This window comes from Poecilia mexicana, unplaced genomic scaffold (assembly GCF_051168715.1).
Source record: "Poecilia mexicana isolate PSO_F unplaced genomic scaffold, ASM5116871v1 scaffold_9, whole genome shotgun sequence".
Taxonomy (NCBI): Eukaryota; Metazoa; Chordata; class Actinopteri; order Cyprinodontiformes; family Poeciliidae; genus Poecilia; species Poecilia mexicana.
This window is the reverse complement of record NW_028263378.1, coordinates 7924479-7942958: the sequence shown is the minus strand read 5'-3', so window position 1 is coordinate 7942958 and position 18480 is coordinate 7924479. Positions and strand designations below refer to the sequence as shown.

The following is an 18480-nucleotide window of genomic DNA, read 5'->3' as shown; positions in this document are numbered from 1 at the left end:
GGGACTCTGAAAAGAAGCAGATGAAGATGAGGAGAAGGCAGCAGATGTGGAACCGCAAAAAAAAAAAAAAAAAAAAATAGAGAAAGTAATAATACAGCAGTCACATTTCACAAGTTCCTCTGAAACTGTTAAAACTCTTTTGTATATTTGTTGTATGTGGCATTTGGACTTGAGATTACTGGCCAAATAAACAAACCTGGACACCACTGATGAAAGCACGTTGATGAAAAAATGTCAAACTTTAGATTTTATGATTTTTATGTTTTATATAAATTCAAGTTGTAATTCCCGAGAGCAAAGGGGCCTATGTTTCCCACAAACTGAACTTTATGTGCTGTATGGAAATGCATCAGTCCATGTCTTGTTAAAACTCTGTAGCCTGGATCAATAAAATGAAAAAGTTTTCTTCAAATTAAAAGCATAATATTTGGATTTTTGTGGAGAATTGTTTGGTTTCTCATCTCAATCTGTGGCCCACAGCCCATAAAATGTACAAGTTTAAAATATGAAAACTTTAAAAACATGATAAGCTTCTGTTTTATTGAGTTTTAGAAGCAATTAACTATTATTGAGTCTCCATACTTTGGCTGTGAAGAATTCATTTTGTCTACTAGTCCCAAATCACCGCAAAACTTTGATTTCTGCTTGAGGTTGACGATTAGTCTACTTTCAACAGAGAGATCAACTGTCTGACCAAAAGTGTCGCCACTACTTGGTATTGTTAAAGCCGCTGTTTTAGCCCTGCAGATGCTTTTTCCACAAAGTGGAATCAATATTCGCATTATTAGTACCAACGGAGAGCGCCGCCAAAGCTGCACCGCAGCACGCTGCCAAATGAGAAACGCAATCATGCGAATCGCTGTCTGCGGGAGTCGTCCATTTATCCATGTTGATGACAAAAGGAGTGTTTATTTCAGATAACTCATCAGCGTGGATGGATCTGTGTCTATGTGTGTTTTCTTAGACCGGCTGGATGATGTGGAACTGGCTGGTGTCTGCTCTGGCAGTGGGGGCCTCGGTGGTTTTATACGATGGTTCACCGCTAATGCCAACAGCCAATGTGCTGTGGGACCTGACGGACAAGCTGGGGTGAGTTACCAACGCGCACATGCACAAAAACATACAAACTGGAAAGAGTGATTGCAGGAAAAACAAGGTGACAGGAATGTTGTGTTGTTTCTGGGAAGGAAATCATCCTAGGAGTGATCAGAGTTTTTTTTTTTAAATTACAGATTTTCTCCAAATGGGCTGCCTTTTCATTTAGGGACACAGAGGCGTTTGACATTGAAAAGAAATAAAGTTTCCTTTTGAAATTGTAATTTGAATGTTTTCAGTGCCCTACAAGGTTTGGGAATGTTATTGGTGAAAATATTAAGCAAATGGATTTCAAATGAGGGAAACAAAAGTTATTTTTCATTCCTGCTACAGAACAATCCTCCACAGTTATTACCGTCCCTGGTAAAGACACATGAACAGGTTTCAAATAATGTCACCGTGGATTCTTACAAATATAAATAGTTAAATAAAAAAAATACAACCTCTAATATATGTGCATTATTTCAGAGGGCGGGAATAAACTCCACTGTGTCAAAATTATCAGTATATTGAAATTGACATTCCTATAAAAATAAATAAAAATGAAAAAGTTTAAAATTTAAGTTATTCTTTATATTTTAAAGCTGGAGTGTCAATACATCTTATATCATGTACTTCCTGTTTCCTTGTGATATACTTATTTCAACACACACAGATCCATTTCTCTCCGTTAGCCACTCTTCAAAATGGGAAAGAGAGGAGACCGCGGCATTAAAGAAAGACAGATGTGTGTTGAAGCGCTGAGACAAATAAAACTCCTTAATAACTAAATTTCAGCTCTATATAATTAAAAAAATTACCTATTTTCTTAAGTTTATCAAATAGTCCTATAACAATCTGTTATTGTTCATTTAAGCTAGATTTTATTTTTCAGTTAGAGTCTTGGGAGTCTTCAAACAGATGCAAAATTAAAATTTTACTGTCATTTAAGAGAAAATTCAACACAGTTAATGTAATACCGACTTTGTTTGATGGTATGGATGTGATTAACTTGTTTTCTCCATTTTAAAAACATTGTAATGCCTAAAAGCTGAGAGTGAAGATTAAGAAAAGGGTGTCTGAAACATTAATATGTCTGTTTATTGATTAATGAGATTCAGGAAAAGGCGGATATACAAGTAGAGAGAGCATTTTTTTTAAAACCACAGAATCAATCAACTGCTTATCTAATTGAGAACTTGTACACGCATGCATGCAGAAAGGTGGCCATGAATAAAGATTTGTTCAGGGTTTAATGGGTTTTTAGATGGCAGATCAAAATGACTTGGTAAGCTTTTGTTTTCCATTTACTGACGCAGCATTTATTGGAAAAGGTTAAAGGAGGAAAGATGGTAATGAAAATTAAATGTAAGGAACAGGACAGCTAAAGTTTAGGCATCATTAGTTTGATTTTTGAAATGTAGACAATATCAAAAACATAGACAAAACAGCTTCTGAATTTAGTAGTACGTTTTATTCTGCAGATTAGAGCAGCAACAAATCCTAAGCGATGTGGAACTATAACGCACTGAGTGAATGGGGAAGTTTGCGTGTTGCGGCGGAAAATTGAAGCAGTCAAAATGCATCAACACAACGAAGCTAATATGTCATATAAAAATGCCATACTTGACGGAGTTCACTGCAGTAAAAAAGACATATGGAGGATCAGACAGCAGGTAAAGCAGCTACAGCTACAAACACTCACCCGGATTAGCATGACGGTCAGAAAGCTAAACAAATAACCCGCAAAATTACTTAAGTCTTCGAGCTGTGATGTAAGACGCTGGTTCTGCTCTCCTGTTGAACCGCTGCTACGCTACAGGTAGTAATATTTCACAGACGGAGCGCCGCTTCTGCTCCACCTGGTAGTGACTCACACACCGAACCTCTGCTTAAAGCTGCAGCATCTAACCTAAAAAATAATTTTACATACTTATTAAAACTTTTACTGTCCTAACATGAGACAGATAATCTCTAAAAAAATAATCGATCTCCTCCCTGTTCTGCATAATTACTCCGCTCAGTCAGAAACAGCCAATCAGAGCTAGCAGTAATCAGCTAGCCGCCATGCTGTCAGGAAGTTTTCATTCAGTAACTCTGGATTGTTTATTGTAATGGATCCTGTTTTTGCCTTTGAATGTTAAGTTTTATACTTGAATTTTTTGGCAATGTTGAGAGGTTTAATTTTGACTTTTTGCATTATTTAGCCTCTTCAGAGCCTTCATATGTTATCAGTCTGTTAAAGGTAGTATTATCGATACCAGTACAATTTGCACAATGTCTGTTTTGTTTAGTTTTCTTCTTGAAAAAAGTTATTAAAAACAAGTTTTTGTCTAAATTAAGGTGAATTCATGGTTCCTTTTTCCACATAATGTAACCGGTAGTGCTTATGATTAAAAAAATAATAATTATGTGATCGATATCGGTGATCGGCCGTGATCGGAATCGGAATCAGCAGGAGAAAAATCTGATCGGGACAACTCTAGTGCAGAATCTTTTCCTCTTTTGCTACTCTAGTCTTAAAGAGTGATACAATAACAAGCACATATTAGCCTTTTAGTTAGTAAATCTTCTCAGAAAGCTAGCCTGCAGTCTGTTGCCTAACAGAGAGGCAAATCACAGTTTTCAACTCTACTTTAAAAAAGTTGAGTTGAAAAAATGCTCTGCTCACTCTGCTTTCACACCGCGACTGTTCATGCTCTTCACAACTGAAAAATAGTCAAATTTGTGTCTTGTTAAAAGACTTTATTCAGACAGCTGAGCATCACTGCACAGCAACAGGTGTGGGAGAGCGGAGCTACAGCTGCAGATAACCCCAGTCATCTGCGCTCTTCCTACTCTGTCATTAAAGAGTCCTAAAGCTGTTGGAACAGCTTTAGCAGTTTACAACACCCAGGCTACACCATAATAATCAAGTCATGTCTATGCTTCAGTTAAGTGAGCTCAGCTTTATGTATTATGGATTTGATCCACTTTTAAAATAGATGTGGCTGTAAGTTTGGTTGCCAAAGCTTCTGCTGATCAGTATAAAAACATTTGTAATAACTGCAGTTTCTTTACAACCCGTCTTTCTTTCCATCCCTAAAGAAATATTCTCACACACCACCTTCCTTAATAAAACACACAATATTTACAACAGATCTTGTCTTGGCTAAATGTCCTTTTGCGATTCCCGTTCCCACTTTCAATACCATAAACACTACTTTATAAACCCTATTGATCAATCTGTAAGGGCAAAAGTATTAAAGTGTGTAGATGTGTGAGCTGGATGAAATGAGCTGTGATGGGTTTAATTTCTATAAAACAAATAATATGAACATATTTTTTCCTTCACTATGGGTTTTTAAGATTGTGTGCTTTGTCAGAGTAAATTCTAAGCATTTCCAATTAAAACTTTAGAAAGGTTTATGTACGTCGTAAAGGAGCTGGATGATTGCTGCCAAACTACAATGTGCCAGTACTTTTAGCAGTCGCGTTCTTAATTGTCTTTGTGAAATGAAGCCCCTGAGCAGTTTTTAAGATAACTTCTTGTTTTTTTTTATTTAGTGAAATTGTCAGCCTGATTATGCTGTGTTCTGTTCCTTCAAGCTGCTTAGGGACACAGTTATCTAACTGCCTACATATACCGCCTCGCAGAATTGTTCAAACCGCTATAACTTTTTCTCATTTTATCACATTACTACCGTAAACTTCAATGTATTTTATTACAGTTTTATGTCGAACTCCAACACAAATCAGTACGTAATTACAAAGTGACAATTTGTGTTTTCTTCTCGTCTCAAGCTTATTCAGATTGGACTGGTAGCATTCATAAACATCATTTTCTTTTTGCAGATTCTCATTTTAATTTAGGTCTAGACTTTGACTGGGTCATTCCATAACATGAATATGCTTTTGGTTAAGTCCTTCTGTTTTGCTCTGGTGGTATGTCTTGGTTGTGTGTGTAATGTTCCAGTTGCAAATGAAAGCTTGGATTCAATATTTGGTAGGTCATATATTTCAGCTGTGGTGCATTTTGGTAATAAATATGGCCTGTTTGACGGATTCCGGATGCTCTTTATGCCGACAGCTGATGTTGCTTTTGAGTGGCTGAGATACCAAATATCAGAGAGTGAAGGGGAAAATTGTGATATTGATAAGAAAGAAAAATAATCAGAAAATCATAATTAGTATCCACATTGCAATTTTCAGCAAAAGCAAACTTAGATTCTCCAATCCCACCCATCACCATGTTTAACTATGAGAATGATTCGTTAAAGATAATGTGAGGGTTAATATACCATTCACTCGTACTTTCTAACAAGCAGCAGGACATAATGGATGAGCTGTATTTATTCTAAGACTGAATCACGTACAGGTGGACTCACTTTAGTAATTTAGTTGCAGCTGAAGGTGTTCAGTTTACGGGTTTTGGGGCTTTAAAGAAGGGGTTTTATTTTTTCCCTTCCACTTTACAATAGTGCACCACTTTATGTGTGTCTATCATTTAAAATCTCGATAACATACAATGACATTTGGTTGGAATGTGACGAATTGATTTTTATTGGTGCAATTTAAAAACCAATAAAATAGCCTAATTGTTGATGAACTTTTCCATTTATTCTACAATAAAAAAAAAACCCAGCTCCTTCGACTAATGAAAAACCAAAGATTCAATACTTAAGAACAAAGTTGTTTAGAGATAGTAATAATTGAAAAAATAATCTATATTATTAAGTCCACAAGGACCTTAACTCCTTTCTGCACTTGGTTTGTCCTTCAGCAAATATATCAGTTCAGAATTTTGTCATTTTAGTCCATGACTGTGACTGTGCATTACTGTCCACACTCTGCCAGGCAGACGTTACAAAAAAGTACCACGGTCAGCAAAAGTGAGACTTAAACGCAGTGATACCTGTGTGAAACATCTTTACAGATGACACACTGCCTTCAGCAAGGAGGGGAATAATAGAAAGGACATTTTGACACCCTGGAAGTTTCAAAACTGCAAAGAAACGCTCCTCCTGCAAAAATCTTTGACAGGAACTATTAGTAGATTCCAAAGTTACTGATGTCTGTTTAAATGTTACTATTGAGTTGAGCATTTATCATATGATGTCATTCTTTTTTTTTATGGGGAAACTTGAATGAACAGGATTGGGATATACTAAGCAAAAGTGCCCATACAGAAGTGCTTAATAAAAAACAACTCGTATGACAGAAAGATGGATAATACCTTAAATTGTGAGAAACCTGAACCAATTAGGTGCTGATATTGCTACCTTAGACATATTCTTTAGAACCTGAAGGCAGTGGGGGGAAAATAAAACCCTCTGGGAAGACTGCCATAAATTTTTACAGTTTTTCTTTCTGAACTGACGTTGGACTTTTTAATTGGAGCTGAAACTGTCAGAGACCTGGGAAATGTAAAACCTACTGTTAGGTTTTGCCTCTCACCTTGAATTTTGTTAGTCATTTGTGCGATGCTAATAATTTAATTGCTCCCGTGCCTCAGTTTTTTTGAGCTATTGACCTTTTAAAATATTTTTTGAAGTAAAACCTGATAATGATTCATGCAGTATTGTGTCAGAATGTTAAAAAAATAGTCATAGTGAAAGGCTGATATTTTTGATCACTGCATGAAATGAAGCTCTAAAGAGGCTAACCAAGGAACGCCACAAAGTTCAGGTTAATCAAGTTCTGTCATCTACAAGTAAATTCCTGAAAATCTCCAGTTTTTTTCTCATACATTTATTTATTTTTTTTTACAAACATCTGGTTGAAGTAATTTTACTTTTTACATTAAGAAACCAAATTAAGTTATTATTTTTTCCACCTGCCGAAACTACAGCAACATCCACAGTTATTTTCAGCCATAAAAGATTTTAACGGTGATTTCTGTGTTGATCATTATCCTGCTGAAAGACTCAGTGACAGTCCATAATTTCTTTACAAGAAGATTTTATCATGGTTTTATTTTGAATGTTTGAGACATTTGAAAGTGGTTATAATGTCACGCAGGCTCACGGCATCATGTCTCTTCAGCCCACCTGGAGTACTTGTCGGAAAAAAGCTCTTAGTTTCATTCAGTTAAAATCCCAGGAGACATTATAAAACAACCATAAGCCACCTTAAACATTTAATAATTTGTTATTGAGTATCTGTTACAACTTCAGTCTCACCAACTGTAAATAATTAGCATATTTACATGTTTCCATTTGTGCTAGTAGGACAGAAAAGTCCACTAGACCTCAGTACCACTTTGTGCTGCATTTTCCTAACAATGAGCTTTGGAGATTTCCTTGTCATCCAGAAGATTAAAAAAAAAAACATTACTTGAATGGCATGTTTTCTGTCTTTCACATTTTTAGGAATACTACAATGAAAAAGTATTTTTAAGGGTGTTTTACACACCTCTTCCTGGGATGCCAGTAATTTTGAAGGGCACTCCATGCTCTGACAGAGACTGCAATCTCTCGATACAGTGTGAAGCACAGAACATCTGAATGCACTGACGACTTCCCATGAGCAAGGTGTACATAGGAAAGATTTTAGTGAAACTATCCCGCCGGACCAAAGTGGAAACAGAATTGAATGTATTCCTGCGTGTAGCAAAGAAAAGGTTACAGCATTTAATTTCTGACAGGTTCCGTGTGTGAGTGTGACTCCTGAAGCTCCGGTGTTCTCAGAGGATCTTCTTGTCTCTTCAATCTCTTGTCCATTTGTGTCAAATCCTGATGTGGCGGCAGATTATTTTTAACAAGCCTGAAACGACAGTTTATTCATTGTTCAGTTATTGACCGTGTAAAATGTCAATTGTTCTTCTTTTAGGACAAAGAATAAAGTTTAAGTTATTGTGTCATACCCACACTGGAAAGAAAAATGAAAACAAAAATGTATGCAATATCTAAATGAAATGTTTAATTTCTTAAAACAAAAATAGGACACTTTAATTGCTATAATTGGCCTATTTGCCACAAAATTAGTATTAGTTTGTGTTAAAATTACAAAAAGATCCACTTTTCCTGGCTTTCAGAAATGCTTGAATATTTGCTAATCTTAAAACTGTATTCCTTCAAGCAGCAGTTTTGCGTGGTTTCTTTTTGTCCGGGACACCTGTGAAGAGAGCAAAGGCTCTTATTTACACCCCAGTGACTTACTTGCCAGAGAACAAATGGAAAGGTAGTCTAGAATAGACGCAATGAAAAGTGGAGCTTCAGCTGCTGCATCACGACGTGGAGCGGGGACGCATAATGCAATAATTGCTCTGAGGTGTTTTTGTGTCTGATTGCTTTTGAGCATCTCTTATTGATTTAGCAGCTTCCAGTTACACGTCCCCCTTGAAACGCACACGTCGGGTCGTGCTGCCACACAACCCTCAGAGGCAAAGACTCACAGCTTCTCCTCCTCCCTCCATCTTAAACACCCAATTAGCAGCCGCACCTGGCCACCTGCCTCCAATCAGAGCGGCAGGGCTGTTTCCATGGCAGCAAGCAATGAACAAATCCAGATGCAGATAGGGGGTCAGGGATGATGGATAAAAGAGAGAGGGACTTTGTGTGCAGATGACAAACAGATTTGGGGGAGGAGTGTCATCTTTGGAGTCAGATGGCTGCAACTAAATGTGGAGATCAGGTATTAACTGTTCTAAAGGGATCATGCATTATTAATTGGGTTCATTTTATAAAGTTTAATCCGAAAATATGTACCGGTATGTGTATATTTGGGGTGTATGGTTAAATTTTGACCAGGATGTATAATTAATACTCAGTAAACTGAAGTTTGTTCACCCAGTTCTTATTTATACAACATAGATTATAGGTTTTAAAATCTCTCCACCCCAAAACTGGTCAAATGCATCAGTGAAAGCTGGTAATTGTCGGCCTTTGTCCTTTTGAATGTGTATAACTTCTGACCGGAAAGCACATTATGCTTTATTGAACTCGAATGTCTTAAAACTGTAATGAAGTGAAATTAATTCAGATAACCGCTTACAGCAAACAGAAACCTAACCATGCAACTTTCTGTTCTCTTGAAAGAAAAAAAAACAACAATCAAAAGGGTTAATACTATGCAAATTTACCAGCTTTCATGTATACAGTGTTTTAGAAAATTGGCAAAATGTCTCCAAATTCTCAGCTTTTGAGAACCTTACTGTAGATTTTCGGCCTTATTGCTTAAAATGCCATCCTGTGGCTGTAGAGAAATTCATCAGAATCAACATGACCAAGGAGTAAATGCATCAGACACGTGGCTTCATTCCACCCAGTACCACCCAATTCTTCTTGGGACCTTTACCACTTCACCCCATCTCACCCCCGCCCCGGTCATTCACCCCATCAGCCACATCTTTTAACCACAAATGGAACAAATAACAGCTTTCATCACAAACTGATTCTTGGCCATTTGATCAATAAAGCACCAAAGGATTGTGTCTTCCACATACAGATAGATTTTAGGTTTGTTTTTCAGTGGAAGAATTGTCTATTACAATGATAAGAGGCAAGTTGATTGGTTAAGACGTCAACAAAAATAACTTGAAAGGACGAGAATGCAGATATTCCCATTCACAGAGACATTAAAAGGCCCTTTTGTTTGGTTCCAAAATTAAAACCGCCTGCAATGAAAAGTGACGTTTCGCCCCTTCATGCCTTCCACACATGTTGTGCAACTGTTGTCAGCTGCCAGGGTGACTTCCACTCACCAAGAAGGAAACTTCTCAAATCATTCAATTTCACGATTGTTAAGTGCAAACATTTTGTCGATACTTTTCCTAGCGGAGCATCTAAAATTGAGACATTTTGTCCTCCTTGTCTGGCCAATACTCTGCAAGTCTTTTTGTGTTTGTTCAGGTGAAAGTCAATTCCCAGTCACCCTTTTCCTCATTTTTTATCGAGGCTTAACTGAGCACACGGGCTGTGTTTCTGCATCACCTTGCTTTACATTTACACAGTGACTCATTCTTCTCCACTGGGAGCTTCCAAGTACAACAGGCAACTGAGCAGCTCCATTGGAGCAGATGGGATTAAGGGCAAAGGCTGCTCAGTAACTTGTGCCCCTTTTAGGCTTTTATTTACATTCAGCTCAGATTCACTGAAGCAATAAATGGAGCAATACCACGGTTCTGGCTAAGCAGCAATGTCACAGTCACTCCAGCGGTCTGGCATCGCCTCCTTTTATTTTAAAAATGGTTCATTTATCAATTTCTTTACCATTAAATAATTCTTAACCAAAATTTGTGCAAATTCTTAAATAGATTACATTTCTTTTACTCGTGTTTTTTTTTTTTAAGTCTTTAATGGTGTTAATAGATAATAAGAGTTTTACATTTTTTGGACATGTTATTGCATGGTCCATAACAGGAGAGTGTGCACTTTTTTTTCTTGCAGAAAGTTCAAGGAAAACATCTGGAATGTTCTTCATTTATCCAGCAATGTGTGCTTCATAATTTAGAGTACAATACATGTATGTCGGAGGCTATAAATGGTGACTAAGATTCTTGGATCCTCAGATGCAAATCTATTCTTTTCCCAGAAAACTACCATTCTGTCCTTAGAATGACCTATTGAGGAATTGTTCATTTTTCTCTCTTTTGTTCCCAAAAATTCATATCTGTGTCCACTTTTCTCATTTCTAGCATCACCATCTTTGGCACTGGGGCTAAGTGGCTGTCGTTGGTGCAGGAGAAGAACCTCAAACCTTGTGAGTAACACGCATGCACGCACGCACGCACGCACGCACGCACGCACGCACGCACGCACATGTTTGTTTTGCTATCTTTGTGGGGACTTTCCATTGACTTCCATTCATTTCTACTAATTTCTACAGCCTAAACCTTACCTTTACCCTTTTCCTAACCCTACCCATCACATACCTAACCCTAACCCTAACCAAAACTCAATTCATACCTTAGCCCTAACTCTGACCCCTGACCCAAAAACAGGGTTTCCCCTCGTGGGGACCAGGCTCAGGTCCCCACGAGGAGCGATTGGTCCCCACAACGTAGCATATGTCAGGAAAATCGTCCCCACAAGGTATTACAAACAAACGCGCACACACACACACACACGCACACACACACACGCACGCACACACACACGTATTAACTTTGAAGGGCAAACCCAAACATAGATATAACAACGAGCTTCTAAGAAAAACCCACTTGCGTACTCTTAGAGGATGAAATATGAATAATTATGAAAAAAAATTGACAACATTTTAGCGATGTTTATTTTTGGCGACCAAACCAGTTCCAGTGCTGTAGATACCAAGAGTGGCTTGGATAAATATGAATTCCCTTTAACTTTTACGCATTTTCATTGTCATTAAATCTACTCACTCCAGTGTATTTTATTGGAATTTAATGTGACTAATGTGTTGTGCATTTGTATGCAACCCAATATGACGCCTTTAAATAAAATCCACCACAACAAATTGTTTTCAGAAGTCACCTAGTGGGTGTAGGGCATCTGGCAAACATGGCAAAAACAGTACTGTGGTCAGATCAGACTACAGTTTTACTACTTAGGTCATGGAAAGCTTTATGTGTAAACAGTGGACATCATCTTAATATCCGTCCTGAAGTTTGATATTTGTGAAATATATGAGGAAATAAGAATGTTAGAAGATTATAAACTCACTGAATTGAATTTTGTTTTAATGGTGCAGTGTTGAAACTTGGGCTGCATTCACAGATTTTTAACTGAACGGAAAAACACAATTTCAAAATATTTGTCTGAACTTTAGCAGGGATTTTAATGTCGACGGTTGATATTTATAAATCCTCAATAAAACAGGGAAGTTCAACTCCTTTCATTTAAATGCCGTTCAGAGTTCAGAATGTGACCGATCTCCGTGGCTCTTATTTTTATTTCTAGTCAGGATTATAAGCATTCAAAAATAGCAACTGTTGTTAAAAATAGTGTTTATAAATTAGACTTTTCTTTGATCCATGAAACAGACTCGGTTATTTGTGTAGATAAACTGTCTCCTCGCACTTCAGACTAATGAAGAAAACTGAGACAAAACACAGGGAGCATCCAATCTTTCGAATGGAACCATTTAACGTAGCGTGGGCTACAGAACTGGTCTTGCACTTTAGTGTTAAAGTCCCAAAAGACATTATCTTTCTTTCCTTTTTTTTTTTTGCCTTCCCCTTCCCAAGCCACTTGATCCAGCTGGCATTGTGTATGTGTGTGTATGCAAGTGTGTGTTTGGATTCTTATTAGTAAGAGACCGAAGCAAAGGGAGATGTTTCTAGCTGTGTGAGTTTAAGAATGTGTGTGTGTGTGTGTGTGTGTGTGTGTGTGTGTGTAGCGTGCAAGCATGACTCGACTGGGCTCGATTTAGGAAGCATCTTCACTGACTGCCCCAGTGGAGAAGCCCTTTTCCCTGAGCTGACATTTGGACTGGACACCTGGAGGCATGGTGGGGGGTTGCAGAAGTTCCCACTGTGTCTGTGTGTGTGTATGCGTGTGTGTGCGCTTATGGGGTGAGGGTCGGTTGCTGGAAGCCTCTCGGTTCACAGGGTGTTATTGGCATGTGGTTTGGGCATCTGTGGGTGATAATAGAGCATGTGCATAGATCCTGGGGATGACACCTAAAGTGTGTGTGCATGTGTGTTTCAGTAAATAGGGGCTTATAGGCTCTGTCACAGCAGGGTGGCTAACTGCAATAACACAACATGTTGGGGGTGCCAGGAGCCACAGCTGTTCGCAGGTGCTTGCCCACTTTTTGTGTGCCGATTTCTAATTTGGTTGAAATTATTGCCGCCTGCAACTGTATCTGCTTTTTTTTGATACAGCTGCTACTGTGATAAGTGAATTACAGCAGTGATCACAGGACAAAGCATGGAATTATTTCAGAAAATTGTTAGCAGAAGTTGGGAGTTGTTTTGTCATCACAACAATAGTATTTCAATTTCCTTTTTTTTTTTTTTCAGCAAAAACACAAATTTGTCAGTAAGTGGGGTTTGATGTAACAGATGAAAAAGAAGAAATGTCACAAACCTGTAACCAGGTTAATTTAGAAATTAACACAGGTGCACATTTTACTGCACCTGCTCTGATCATGTGAAGTTGATAAAACAATCCCATGGATCTTAAAGTACTTTTTATGGCAGTCATCAAGCAACAGTTTGTTTGTGTTACTTTAATTCAATTCATATAAACACCAAAGATAACTCACCTGGACTATCATTACATTGGATTTGTTTTTTTTTGTGCCAAGTAGATTCACAAATAACTTACAGTATTTATTTGAAGGCTGACGCATTTCTTGGGTCCTTAGTGAGGCTTTCGGATGCTGTTCATCTCATGTAGATACTTGTTTAGGTCTTTTCTCCTTTGGTCGACTTACTTTTCAATTGAATAGTCCTTCATTTCTCAGGTGGGAAATACCCGTGTATCAGCAGCAAAGAATATACTGTACAATTCAGGTACAAAACTTGAGAAGGGTTATTCAGAAAGTTTTAGAAGACCTTCTGAAAGTATGGACATCTATTGATTAACACCACTTTAAAAGGTTACCAAAAGTTTGGGTCTTTGGAAAAAGAAGAAATGAGGTCTTGTTTAAAACTTTTGCACAGTTCTTAACATGCTGTAAAATTACCTGACAGATTTCATTAATTTCAGAAACAATGTTCTAATCTGTGTGCATTCTGTTTGAAAATAAAAAAAAGAGCAACTATTTCGGAAGCAGTTGTTAAAATGTTTTCTTACTTTTTTTTTTTTAATTTAACCTTCCTCTCTCTCTCAGCGGAATCACACGACCTCCAGTCTCTTCATACCATCCTGTCCACTGGATCGCCACTCAAACCTCAGAGCTACGACTACGTCTATCGCTGCATCAAGAGCACCGTGCTGCTGGGCTCCATCTCAGGTAAACAAACTATGTTAACTTTAGACAGATGGAAGATTTGAGTTTCCCACAAAAAGGAAAACAAGCTTTGGTCTTTGAGTCATCTCCTCTTTACTTTTTCTCATCTCTCTCCTTCTCGGTCAGATTCTTTCATGTTCAGTTAAATTCTTCTTTATGGTCAGAGTATCTGGAAAGGATCTCTAGAGAGAAACAAAAAGGCACAGATGACACTGATACTGAAGCCTGTGAAGTAGCTGAAATACAGTTTATAAATATTCTAGCTGTATGTTACCATATAAAGATGTGGGTATCTTTCTGTAATGAGTAAAAGCCGAACTTGAAGAGCAAAAAAGATTCACGAATTCTTCTGGTTTAGAATCTCTAAACAGCCATTTATATGACAAACATGCACTGAAATACAATTTGACAAGAGTAATAGGCAATAATTTGTAAGCCTCTGAAAGAAAATTAGAAATTAACTTCTGAGGGTCTGCAGAAGAAACGGTTATCAAGTTCTAATAACTGCAGCCAAATATTCAAAGATTTAGGTATATTGCAGGTGAAAATCTCACAGAAGACGGCTGCCGGTTCACCCCCTTTTCTGCCTTGTCGAGCAGAAAATAAGGAGCTAGACTTTGGGTGAGGAGTCTCAATAAGTGTTGCAGAGGCATTGGACGAGAACCAACATTAAGCAGAAATGAAGAATGTAGAAAAGTTGAGTTAAAACATCCACTAATTTCAAACCTTCCACTTGAGAGATTTCTAATGTTCAGTAATTTGGGCTTTTGTGAAACCTCCAGGATCAGAATTTATCAAGCTGATATATTGGATACGGCTTATTCACCACTTTCTTTCAAGTGAGTTGCACAGCTACGGCGAAGCAAGTAGTCCAAATAAAATGTGCCATTCTTCTAAATAACTGTTAAATAGGGAGCATGGTCAGATGAAATGTGGCGTAGTTTTGCCTTCTTTAAGAAGCTGATTGATCTCAGGTTATAAACTCAGTTTCAAAACCAAAATCTGGTTTGTAGCACTGCTCAGAATTCTTTTGTGATGCAAAATTAGCAACAAAGCATATGTGACACTAACACAAAGAACTGGCGCAAACAAAGAAAATTTCAGCAAGATAATATATATATAACCGCGTCTTCGTCACAGCACAGTCATGCACCGAAAGACTCACACACAGCCTCTCTCAGCCTCCTTTGTGATTTTGACAGGTCAATAGAATGCTATCTGTCTATTTCAGTGAGTCCTGAAACGTTTAACATTTAGCAGAGGCTCGGTGACTGACGTCGAATGCACATCGGCACACACACCCACACTTTATGTACGCGCATATTCACATGCACCGGGACGAACACACAAGCTCCCGTTGACATGCAAGACGAGAGAGTGGACATGGGCGTCGACCCGAGTGCCAATCACTAAACGGAAACGTCGAAAGGCAAAGAGCAGAACTGTGCACAACAAGACTGGAGTTATTTCTCACAACTTTCGTCATGCTTTTTTACCTACTGTCCACGTTTGTTATATTACACAAGCTTGCTAAACCAACATCATGTTGAGGATTGGCTCTCAAGAGAGGTCATTTGCTTTTCAAGTTGCATTAAAATTGATTATTTCATTATTCCTGATTTTTTTGATAGTCTTGTTTGAAATCTAACTCTAAGTAATTTACAAATAGGCCATGATATTTATTTTGTAATTATTGAGAAAGGAGCATGTTTATACAAGGATTTTTTTTTCTAATTTCCTGTTCTGTTTTCACAGTAAACAATGTAAAAGTATGCATTTGTGAACTACTCATGATGGGCCTTATGTTACCAACTAAGTAGCTTCTAAAGACAGTTTGTTTCAATTGTACATATTTAGAGTTAATAGGGTAAAAAAAAAGGTTGAATCCACACAACATTTTAAGGATTTTCCTGTAAAAACAGTCACTTTCTTCCCACTTAACTATTATTTATGACTTTCTGTTGATCTACCACATAAAAACCAAAACACTTATATTGTTGTTTGACATTGTAACAGCAAAATGTGATAACCTTCTTGAAAAAGTACTTGCAAGGTGTTATGAATTGTGTTTTACTAAAAAAAGGTCTGATTATGCACATTCATTTAAAACACAAAGGGTTAAACTGAAATTAAACTGCCTGTTCAGTCTTTTGACCTGAAGCTATCTTAGAAAAATGACCTGCTTGACTGAACGTCTGCTCTGATCAGAGGGTTTTAATAGTTTTTCACAACCTAGGTTGTTATGCTGGTGATTAATATCGTGGATTCATCATTTTAGAGCGAGATTTTTGTTCTCTGTGTTAATATGTGTTTGTTAGTCGGAAAAGCTGGTCCCCTTGTCGCCAAGGGCATCAGCAGGCTGCAGCCCTCTTGGCTGCCAACCGCCCTAACCTTGACCCCCGAGGTCATCAACCCCATTGGTGTGTGTGTGTGCGCGCATGTGCGATAGGACTTATCACAGCATATGTGCCACTGTGACCACTGCCTGGTGGCATATGTGAAGGGCCACTGTGTGGATTTCACCCTGTGCCACTGCGTGTCGACTCCAGAATATATATACAGACTTTGCAGGCTGTTGTTTCGAGCTTATGGAGATTTTATTTGCATTATGAACCATTTTCTCAAAGATGCTGTGTATCTCAGGGTGTTTGCGTGAGTCCCTGCCAGCATAAACGTGGCTTTCTCCTCACCAGGCGGTTTTAACACTGTCACTGCTGGATTCCCTGGATTCTAATGTACCTCCGTCTGACTGCCCATATGTCGCCTCTCTGCTCCCCTTTCACTCTGTCTCCTCCGGGGACTACGTGTTTCTGCAAGTTGTTTGAATCTGTGACTTTCACAATATGCTTTCTTTGTACAATCTACTTTAAAAAAAAAAAATGAATGCAGCCGAAGATTAAATATGGTGGTTGATACGTTGGTTTGTGGCAGTTGGCGGCTTTGTCTGGCCCTGAAATGTCCCAGAGGATGTTCAAAGCCTTTACACCTCCACACACACACACACACACATTCATAGTGAAAAAACACCAACTGAAGAGTGCTGCTTGGAGCATAAGATCAATGTGACAAGTTGGCTTCTTGTTTATACACACAATCTTTGCGCAAGGAATGGCATGGAAAGCATCCCAAGAAAGCCACAGCGACTTTTGCTTTTAAATATACTTCTCTGTGTATTTGCTTGCATGTTTGTGCCCACCTATGCAGATGAGAGTAACAATAAGATAATTGTCTATCTTCCCACTATAAGTGTGTTTGTGTGTAATCAGAAGACAATGTTTCCTCCTTCTCCAGGGAGCCAATTAAAGCTCAATGAAGAACCTGGCAGACAGACACAGAGACTGAGTGTGAAGAACAGATAGAAAGAGGAAGAGAAAGAGAGGGAGGAGCAGTAGAAGGGCAGGGAGCGAGGGTACAAGATGGATGGATGTAGCCTGTGATACAGAGAGGAGCGACGCAGGGAGGTAGAGAGCGAACAATGGGAGGGGAGATGAATAGAGTGTGTCAGGAATAGTTGATGATTGGAGGGCAGAAAGAGATAAATAGGTACGTGTATGTATGCGAGTGTGTGTGTCATCGTGACAGTTTTAGGAAGGTGTAGGAAAGGAGAACTCGTAAATAGGTCAGCGGAGGTGGAGCAGTGCGCTAACACCGCCAGTTTGCGGTAGCAGTTCCAGACAGATACTACGACAAATTGAAGTAATGTCCCCGGCCCAGTGGTCTCTGGAGACGCAGGGATGCTGCCGTAAGCCGCAGCACTGAGGAGCATTTCAGGTGCAGTAGCTTGTGTGAAACAGAGCAGCAAACAGGAGCAAAAGTTCAACAAAAAAAAAAAGAAATTACTAATCTAACTTGATGTTTGGCGTGGGACGGTCACTGGTGTCAAGTTACACCAAGATCTAAAAAAACAAAAGTTAGTTTCAAAAGTGCTAAAACATAATTCACTCTGTTCCTGCTGGGAGGAAATGTCAGAGAAAGATTTTTTTCTTTTCTCATTCCTGCGTGGGGCTTATAGTGACACAGCAATGCAACCTCTTGCTACACATTGCCGGTCAGCTGGCTGAACAAAAGCTTTTTTTTTATTGCTTGCAAAAATTATTTAAAAAAATATTTCCAAAAACACCATCATAACAGCAACTAAAGGTAAAAAAGCCTGTAAGCTACAAGCAGCAGATCCATAAAGCTGCTGATGGCAGGCTTACAGAAAGCTCAGCTTATTAAGCAGCTACCATCAGAAACTTCTGTTTCTCTTTGATGAGCAGAAGGCATAATTTACTGTGGAATACACTGGAAAACACCAGCTAAACATAGAAAATGTATGATTTAATGATTTAAATCTAAATAGCAATTAATAATGTCATCACTAACACTGTTAATAGTTTACTAATCCGTGTTGTAGGCCTAGGAATAACCTCTGCTTTTGTTTTAAGTCACAGCAATTTGATCACTGTACACATATTAGATAAAAATTGCATTGTAAACATTTCAAACCTGTGAAACTATGCAATTTTATTCAATTTTTATACCCCTTCCATGCCCCCTTGAGCTGGATTT

General features: G+C 38.3%; 1 protein-coding gene across 1 annotated transcript in view; it reads left to right on the top strand.

Moving 5' to 3' along the window:
• aacs (acetoacetyl-CoA synthetase) overlaps window positions 1-18480 on the top strand; it is a 39814-nt gene that overhangs the window by 16534 nt on the left and 4800 nt on the right. The window contains exons 10-12 of the mRNA XM_088008709.1: window positions 965-1089; window positions 10691-10755; window positions 13810-13932. Coding sequence (XP_087864835.1) covers window positions 965-1089; window positions 10691-10755; window positions 13810-13932 — 313 coding nt within the window. The remainder of the gene's footprint in view (window positions 1-964; window positions 1090-10690; window positions 10756-13809; window positions 13933-18480) is intronic.